The sequence below is a fragment of the Oryzias melastigma genome, linkage group LG16 (assembly GCF_002922805.2).
Source record: "Oryzias melastigma strain HK-1 linkage group LG16, ASM292280v2, whole genome shotgun sequence".
NCBI classification, from domain to species: domain Eukaryota; kingdom Metazoa; phylum Chordata; class Actinopteri; order Beloniformes; family Adrianichthyidae; genus Oryzias; species Oryzias melastigma.
In genome coordinates, this window is record NC_050527.1 from 12,831,744 (window position 1) to 12,841,282 (window position 9,539).

General features: G+C 35.8%; 1 protein-coding gene across 5 annotated transcripts in view; it reads left to right on the forward strand.

Annotated features, from left to right (window-relative positions):
* LOC112143303 (CUB and sushi domain-containing protein 3) overlaps nucleotides 1-9,539 on the forward strand; it is a gene marked incomplete at its 5' end in the record, with an annotated part of 317,263 nt that overhangs the window by 125,166 nt on the left and 182,558 nt on the right. For all 5 annotated transcript variants that reach the window (XM_024267159.2, XM_024267162.2, XM_024267160.2 and 2 more), the window contains 3 exon segments: nucleotides 660-816; nucleotides 5,426-5,617; nucleotides 6,884-7,010. In XM_024267159.2, coding sequence (XP_024122927.1) covers nucleotides 660-816; nucleotides 5,426-5,617; nucleotides 6,884-7,010 — 476 coding nt within the window.

Consider the following 9,539-nt stretch of genomic DNA (forward strand, 5'->3'; position numbering starts at 1 on the left):
TGAAATCGATGATGTCATATCAAGCATTAAAAAAAAAAAAGTTGTGTCCAAATTGCTTTTAAAATTCAGGGTCGCATTATATCACTTTTTAGTTGTTAGGAATTTGAATGCGAAATTGGACATAGCCATTGAGAAGGAAGTATGCTAAATTAATACTTCTAAATAAATTGGGACATTTTAAGTTTACTATATATAGATAGTATAAAAATGAAACTTCAATTTTATTTATATCTAACTTTTAGTATAGACTATACTTGTAGTACACACAAATAGAATGCTATTTGTGACGGGCTAACACGCAACACATTAGCTACATTAGAAACATTAGCTGCGTTTGCTTATGCAGTTAGCTTATGCATAATTCCTGCAGCTCCCAACTTTGTTTGCGACATGTGAAAAAAACAGACTCATATTGGTGAAAAAAAAAATGACATTTTAACCATTTACTTTTTAAAATCACTTCTATATCAGTGAGCTCAACCAGAATTTATTCATATATATAAGGCACAAGGTCATTTTAAAAAAATAAGGCCTTTAAATCCGCCTTATATTGTGGAAAATAGGTGTAGGATTTTCTGTGCATTAGAATCTATTTAAAATATATTGTCCTTATTGTTAAAGCACCACTACTGTCTCACAATGCCTCTGTCTGTGATTAGCTGTATGATGGGAAGGATGGTACAGCTCCACTGCTCGGCACCTACACAGGCACACAGATGCAGGGCCTTTTCCTCACCAGCACCTCTAACTACATGTGGCTGGAATTTTACTCAGACCACGAGTCGACAGCAGCAGGGTTCCGCCTCATATATCACAGTAAGTCACATTTCATTTCCTGTGGGGGAGGAGGGTCCTAAAGCTTATCCAAATGAATGATTTTGGCCTCATTTTCGGAGCCCCTCATTTCAAGTGGAAGAATCTAAAAGAGGGTCTTAATTGACCCTCACCCTGCCATACTGTGTCTTTCACTGTCAGGGTGTCTATTAAACACAGCATGGCTTTCTCTGCCATTCTCTGACAGGAAAATGTGTGGTTTTCCATTCGCTCTTTCTCTTTCTCTGCCTCTCCATGTGAATCTCACTATTTTCTTGCGCTTTCCCCTCCTGCAATTAGAGTACTTTCTAGAAAGCTGTGTCTGCTTAACTTTACTTTATCAAAACAGATGAATTATTGTTTATTTCTGGATGCAATGTGTAACCTGTTTATGTTTTATTCATCTAAACGTGCATGTTTATATGGAAACTAATCATTATATTGTTTGTGAACAGGCCTTAAATAGATGGATAATGTTAAGTTTCTCCTGTAATTGACCTGCTGATTGGGTCCTGCTGCTAACCATTTCTAATGCATTACTGTGACAGGAGGATCCCTTAGGGGAGAGAACAGATTTTTGCCCAATTAAATGTTTTTGTGTGTCACCTACAATTGATTTTTTGACATCTACTTTGTTCACAATTGTTTTTATTTTTTAAGGAATAAATAAGCACAGATGTTAGAGAAGGTTCTGTCAAATTTGAAACTTTCTAACTTTTCAGCCTCATGTCACAAATAATTCATCTAAAGAGACTTACACTCAACCACAATTGTGTGACTCCTATCTCATTAGCAAGGTCCAAACTGTTCTTAGAAAACCAGTGTATATAAAGTATTCTCCCTTTATTCGCAGAGGTTAGGGACCGGAGATATCCGCGAATACCCCGAATTAGCAAATATGGAGAACCACAGCACTTCCTTTGGATGCAAAAGTTTCATACAACCATCTTGAGTTGTTGGAGTTTTTGTGAAGAACTAGAAGAGTCACGTGACTGAAAAAAAATCTGCAAATACGTAAAACTGCGAATAAAGAAACGCAAATAAGTGGGTGGATATGGAGAGAAAATAGTATCACCCAATTTTTGCATGTGCAATTCTTGATTTGTTAAAGAATACATTTTGCGCATAAGTACAGAATATATGAAATATATATGTGTGTGTGTGTGTGTGTATAAATTATACAGGCAAAAATTAAAATTACAACAGCTTGAAACTAACTGTACACACAAATTTTAAAAAATCGCCCACGAATCGCTTACTACGCACACACAAAGCCACATACACCCATAAATCTGATGTGATCACGTCTCCATGAAAGAAAAGATTTATTTGTAAGTGATGCGTTTAAATGCCACTAAAATGCTAGGTCATTAGAGTTTTTTTCTTTTCAGCCGGTTTGAACTTGGACTGTGAATATTTCCTAATGAAACTTGACATTTCCCCACTGTCTTAAACATATATGCCTGATAATTAATATTAAAAAGTCTATATATGTGTTTTTTAAACAATTGACACTTAAGTTTCTCTATCATCTCTGGGTTGTGGTTTCCCTGCAACACCTTTGGCGCTGGACTCTTCCTCAAGTAGGTGTTGTGAGGTCCTCCTCGACACTCAGAGCGAATAAAACAACGCAAATAACGAGAATGAAAAAAAGATTAATTCGTGAGTGATGCGTAGAGTTTTCTTTTCAGCCGCTTTGAACTTAGATTGTGAATATTATCTAACGTAACTTGACATTTTCCCATGCACAAATCAAGAATTATGCACGCACCAATCCAAAGTCAGGCACAAATCAACAACTGCACACAAATCCACAGTAATGCACAAATCAACAATTACGCACACACACACACAAATTGGGGTGATACTATTTTCTTTCCATAAAGGAACACTGTAATTTGGTCCATTTTCTGTCCTGTAGCTCATTATCAATCCACTAGGGGCAGTAGAATGGCTTTTCTTGCTCATTTTAAAATGTCTGCTTCCCTGGAATCTCAAAAACACTTTTGGCAGGAAAGGTTTAGCTAATTTTTAAAGCATTATGGTTTTTACTTATGATAAACGACTACTTACTGTACTGAAATAATACAAAAATAATTAATAAACAATTCTTTATACTATAGTCACATCATGTCAAAAATATATGTATCAAATTTGAGACAGTGGTTTAATAAGCTGCTTTTTTTCCCTTTATCACTTATGTCAATATTTTTGCATCTTAAACTTAGATTTGTGTGAACAAAAATCACTTAAAGTATCATAAATTATCTTATTTTTAAAAAATACATTTTATTGAAATCGTCTTTTGTTGGTTTCATCAAAGGGTTTAAAAGAATCTTAATTCCCAACATTTTTGTCAATTCTTTGATGTAGTGGCCTTTACAGGGTTACTTTTTTCAAAGCACCTCACAGAGTGTGTCTGTGAATGTGCGTGCGCTAACAAATGCTGATTTTGTTTTTCTCGGTAAGAAGACAAACAGCAGAGCATATCAGGGCTTACACCAGGGCTCAGTGTTATAGGCGAAGGATCAAGCCTTCAGATCGGACAACAAGCCTTCTTTCATTTAATCCACACCTTGCAGCTTGAGAGCTTAAAGCTTTGAGTAATAATTGCACTAAATATGCTAAGTGCAACAACTCATTTTGTTATTGGTTAAACCAGATGTTCAGAAATAAAGCTGCACACCCGTCATTAAAGTGTGCTCATTTGTAGCAACATCAAACAGTCATTGGCGCTGGAGCAACCTCTGTTGTCATAGAGAAAATGACTTAATTACAGATTATTTTATGTTTATGAAACAAAGTAGAGTAAGACATTTTCCAGACTTTGTGCTAAAATATTAACTTTAAAATGATCACGTATGCCATATTGTGTCTACCTTAAAGGACAGCACTCACCTTATGTTCTCATCTAAAGTAAATCCAACCTGGGAGATTGACTGATGTATGAACAACGAGGCTGAAAGGAGAAAGCGAGGCACGCTTAGCTTAAATCATGACTGAACAAGAAGTCTGGTCATGTTTTCATGACTTTTCTACCCAAAGGGCTGAGGTAATTTTCTAAATGTGAGCATTAACTGCTGGGAATTTATACTGGGCATGACACTTGTAATACTAGTACCTGGCATGGAGTATAGACCTTGCAGTAAGAAGCAGCCATAAATCAGCGCTGCTGGTTTTATGTGCAGCCAGGCCACTGTTGCTGTACAGCAGAACACCAGTGTTTTGGGAAAAAAGAAGCAGATTAAAAGCAATGGTCACAGTCAAAGAAGAATTATTGTAGCTTCTTGCTTCTGGTTGTTTTTCTCTCATACCTTACCAAAGATTTTGTCAAAGAGATTCTAAATTTCTACGCTAAATTGAAACTAATCTTATTTCTTATTGTTCTTTGTCCAAAGAAAAATCTGTATATTTATATATTTAGTTGTACTTGGTAGACACAAATCTGTGATTCTAATGAAATTTAAAAAATAAATAAAGAATTGGGATTTGTATTAATGATTTTGCTAATACAATAGAATACAAAATATTGTTATTATTTGATATTTTATTTTTTTATATATATCTTGGATAATTCAATTATATAAATTTCTTCAATACTAGAATTATACCAATGATTTTTATAATGGAAATAAATGATATTTTTTATTTAATGATTTTTCTAATAGAAAAACATATTAACGATTTTATTGCTGATTTGTATAATTGAATAATAATTTTAATTATTATTATTATTTGATATATTGTTTTTTATGTAAGTATTCAACATTTTGAATATATTAATTATTTTTTAATGGAAAAATATTTTTTAATCAATGATTTTATGAATTATTTTTCTAGTGGAATAACAGTTATAATTATTATCATTATCTGATAGTTGTTTTATATATAAATATATATATATCTTTGATACGATACTTGAATTATAATATCTATTTTTCTAATGGAAAAATACATTTTTATTTTAATGATCTTTCTAATGGAATGATAATATTATTATATTTTTATGATTGATATTTGATCATTGTTTTTTTATATAAATATGGAAAAAAATGTTAATATTTTTTACAACTGTATTAAAATAATAATAATAATTATTATTTGATTATAGTTTTTTTTTATATTTATCTTCAATACTGGAATTTATTAATGATAATTTGTGTTTATTTTATTGATGTTTTCTGAATCTTGATCATTGATCTGCATATCCTGCAATAAATTCTGAAATAGTGTTATGTCTACTTAAACAGTTATGTGATTTATTGAAACACAGAGATTTTTTAATGACCAGTAGTTGTGTTAGTGAGGTAAAAATATCTGATCAGAAGTTATGAACCAGAAAAAGATAATTCATGTAAAGGAAAAGGTAAGGTCGAGCCGGGGGACATTATATAAGTTCGTTTTCTCCCACTTCCTTTCAAGTGATCTATAATTTGATGCCTAGTTATCTTAGATCTGACCCATCTTTGTACCTCTACAAAACGTTTGATTATCTTTCACATGCATTCTTGCTTGATTGCTTGAAATAAAACATTTCAATTTCATTCAGTTGTATTTATTTGAGGACATTTGTGCTTGTTTTCACTTCTCTCTTCTCATTGCACCCGTCCAGGTTTTGAGCTGTCACACTGTGATGATCCAGGAGTGCCTCAGTTTGGCTTCAAAATCAGCGACCACGGTCATTTTGCTGGAAGTTCCATAACATTCGGCTGTGAACAAGGTTACACCCTGCACGGCAGTGCCACGCTCAGGTGCATGACAGGGGAGAGAAGAGCATGGGACAACAACCTCCCTTCATGCATAGGTAACACTTTTTTCTCTCTTTCACTCTAGTTTTGACCCCAGATTTGCCACATGTACTCGTCTGATCTTTCCCTTTTCACTCTTTGTGACTTAATTTATTATTCTGTGTCAACAATGCTCAGCTAGGCGCTAATCCAAAGGATTTATCCCGACATGATTTCCACCTTATTGCTCTGCGTTGAAAGACACATGCTGCTTGTCATTTTGCAGGAGAACATAAACAGCTCTGGTGTTTCATTGTTGATCATTGATCTTTCTGCGTGTTCTTGAGGCAGAGCTGCTCGTATGCAATCACCCGATCAATCAGAAGCCTATAGTGAAGCATTGATTCTCAGCTTTCAGCATTCGTTTATGTTGTGCATTGTCAGTGTTTTAATTCCAGGCAATTATTACACATTTTTATTAGTAATTTTTTTTGTTTTTTATTGTAAATGCATGAAAACCTGTGTTTGTGCAAAGCTGGTGCTGGGACACAAAGGGGCAGAAATGATAAAGCGTTTACCTCTGTCTGAGTTAAGAAAGGTGCTGAGAGGCAGGTTCTGTGTCTGGGTGCCCAGAAGTGATGGATGAGGGGAAAAAATTATTTACAAATTCTGGACGTGGGCAGAATAACTCTGTAAATGCCACTGCCTGTTTCAATAAGGCACACTTAACTTTGTGATGCGTTCTAAATATTAAAAAGCTCACCAAGAACAATAATAATGATTATCATTAGAAGGATTTCAAAAATCGTAGGATTGATTTACTGTAATGAAGGCAGGATCAATGAATAGTCAACATTTAAAAAGCTTCAAGTCCATGTGAGTAGAATTCCAAATTAGGTTTCTGGCTCTTTCTCCAGGGCCGCATCCAACTCTCCCTCTGAGTACTTTAATAACCGCCAAGTGTTATGATACTGATTATGGCCTTAGCACTGTTGCTATGGAATGCAGTTTTCCTATTAATTAAGTGCCCTCTATTCTGTAATTCAGATGGCAGAGCGATAAGGGAGAAGACATCTTGCCGTAGATGAGATGATAAGATACTGCTTTAGTCATTAACATTTGAAGCCATATTCTCCCAACAGTTCTGGACATAATCTTTATGCAGTAAATTAATAGCCTCATTAAGACACGCGCTCAGACACAAAACATGTTTTGCATCCCTGGTCAGAGATGAGGCCATTGTTGGGCACCGTAGCCTCCGGACCCGTGTGGCTTTGGCTTTAGCTGTCGCACCTTTGCTCGGTTTTCATTCATTAGATGCAAATGTTTTGGTGTTCTTTCAGCGGAATGCGGCGGCAGGTTTAAGGGTGAGTCCACAGGACGAATCCTCTCCCCCGGGTATCCCTTTCCCTACGACAATAACCTGAGGTGCACCTGGACCATAGAGGTCACCCCGGGAAACATCGTCAGGTAAGTCCAGCTGATGATGCTCACCCTGGCATACATCAAAGTATGTGGCGTTGAACCACAAACAAATATGTATGTAGATATAAAACATTTTAAAAAATCCCAGCTGAATGTTTGATCAATTATGCATTTAATATTTCTCGATAAGATTGTATGGCAAGCAAAATGTGTCAATAATCGCCAGTTCATGTCTGTATGTACAATGAGTTTGAATCTGTCATCATATTAGTGCAAAAACAAAAAAAAGCAAAAGCAAAATGATAAATATGTGACAAAATATATGTAAATATATGACAAAAGTGTAAATGTGAAAAGATTAAATGTACAAAATAAACACATATTTGCTATGTGCTTAAAGCCATTTGACAGTAGGGAGGTAAGGAAAGCATATATATTAGAGCTGTCAGGCGATTAAAATCTTTAATTGCAATTAATCGCATTTCCAGAGTTAACTCGCGATTATTCGCAAATTACCATATGGCCTTTTTTTTAAGGAAAAAAAAATGTGCGCTTCGTGGAATTTAGCAGTTCTACATTAATTATGAAAACAAGAATGACAAAATTAATAGTTTTCATCAGAAATACTTTATTTTGTAACATTGTATTGAGATAAACTTTCTTAACAATAAAAGGCTTTAACATAAAATGCCTAACAAAAACCCAAGTGCAAGTGAAGGGCATTTTAAATTCAAAACTTCAATCAAGGTTTAGTAAAATAAAATAAAAAGCATTAAAAATAAAATTTCCATAACACTTTCATGTTCATTTTTGGTCAGGACCAAATCTTTTCCTCCTCTGCTGAACTACAGTAATAAATGAAATAGAGATTTATCATTTCCAATTAACTTTTGTTTTTTAAAACATTAAAGACTGAGAAAAGCGGGATACACTGTGGATAGTTTGACAGTCTGTTACTGCCGCCGCGTTCTCTGGCTGCAGCTCGATGCAGCGACGTGTCCAGCGGAGCTCACGCCATGAATATGCCGGCAGACAGACCGCTATGCTGGGGTTGGATCACGCTTAAACCTCCAGAACATTTAAAACGTCCCCCGGTGCGCTTGCTGTTCGGAACGTCGGGGGTCCGCAGCTCTCGGGACGCGGCGCCGGACGCGAGCCGGTACCACCAGACGTGGTACTGGACGCGAACCGGAGCCGGGTTAGAGTGCAGGAGCTCTCCAGGTCCTAGCGCCGGCCGGTTTTAGCTCGCAGGTTGGAGAGCCGCCGGTGATCTAGTGAGAGCCGCCTGTGAGTTAAAGGGCGGGACGCCCGCGCGCGGTATGGAAAGGCACGTATGAGAAAGTCCGCGATTAATGCGTCAAAAAAATTGTCGGCGTCAAGCACATGTCAGATTAATGCGTTTTTAACGCGACCAATCTGACAGCCCTAATATATATGCATATACGACTATAAATACTGTAGGGATGTGCCAGTACAGAGTTTTGTCAGGACATCTGGCAGTTTATAAAAGTTGTAAGGGGCCTATATCATGCAAAATCAACTTTTAAGTGCATTATGGAGTTAATTCCTTACAAAAAACAACTCCAAAGTGATACCGTTTCTGAGGCATCTCCAAGCATTCCTTTCCAGCCTTCCTCTCTGAACACCAGCTTTTCCCAATTCCATAGAATGACCAGGTTCCTGCTTTTTTATGTATGAATGTAGAGGAACAGCCCCTTCCAAGTAAAGTCAAAAACACTCTTCGCTAGCAGTGATCGGCAAAACATTTTAGTGTAGACTCTGAGAAGAACAGGTTTCTCTTGTACCTAATCTGCAGAGATCTTTGTGCCTTCTATAATAAATATAGATTTATTATAAATGCAACGGTATGGAATAAACTTTTCTTAGCTTTTCATTTACCAGTCAGAAACTTCCTGCAGATGTCTTAGGGGTCACACTTCTTGGTGCTCGTCAAATTCCAGATCAGATTCTGGGTCAAGATTGTAAGGATCCAAAATATGCACATCCATCTTTGTAAAAGTTTGAATGTTGTTTGTTTGTATTGGCGAAACACAAACACACTGCAGAGGTTGTCTCTAAGTTGAAGTCATGAAATGGGCGGCACCCACAAAGAGTGAAAGGCGGAGCCTTAGAGATCAAGTCGTTAATAGGAAAAGAACTAGCAAAAATAACTCATATTTCATAAAAAAAATGTCTTCTTTAGACTACCAAAGGGAATATGTTATCTTATATAATGATATAGTTTACTTTGAAAGTCTTAAGAATATCACAATATAGGCCCATTAAACTTCACCAGAAATAAGGAAAAACAAAGTTTTCTCATGGTACATTTATTGGGAACAAAAGACTCAAACAGCTTTAAAACAAAATTAATATCAAATCAACTTGAATCGGTAAATGTCCCTGAACTCCAATCCTGCACCTTATACTGCTGAAAAACAAACCTTGCTTCAAAATTGGGAAAGATTGATGCACAGGTCATATTTTTAACTTGATAAAAGTAGAACTAATGACTTTGACCTTATTTAAAAAAAAACAGTGCTGGTTTGGATTGAGTTATTACAGAGACCTTAA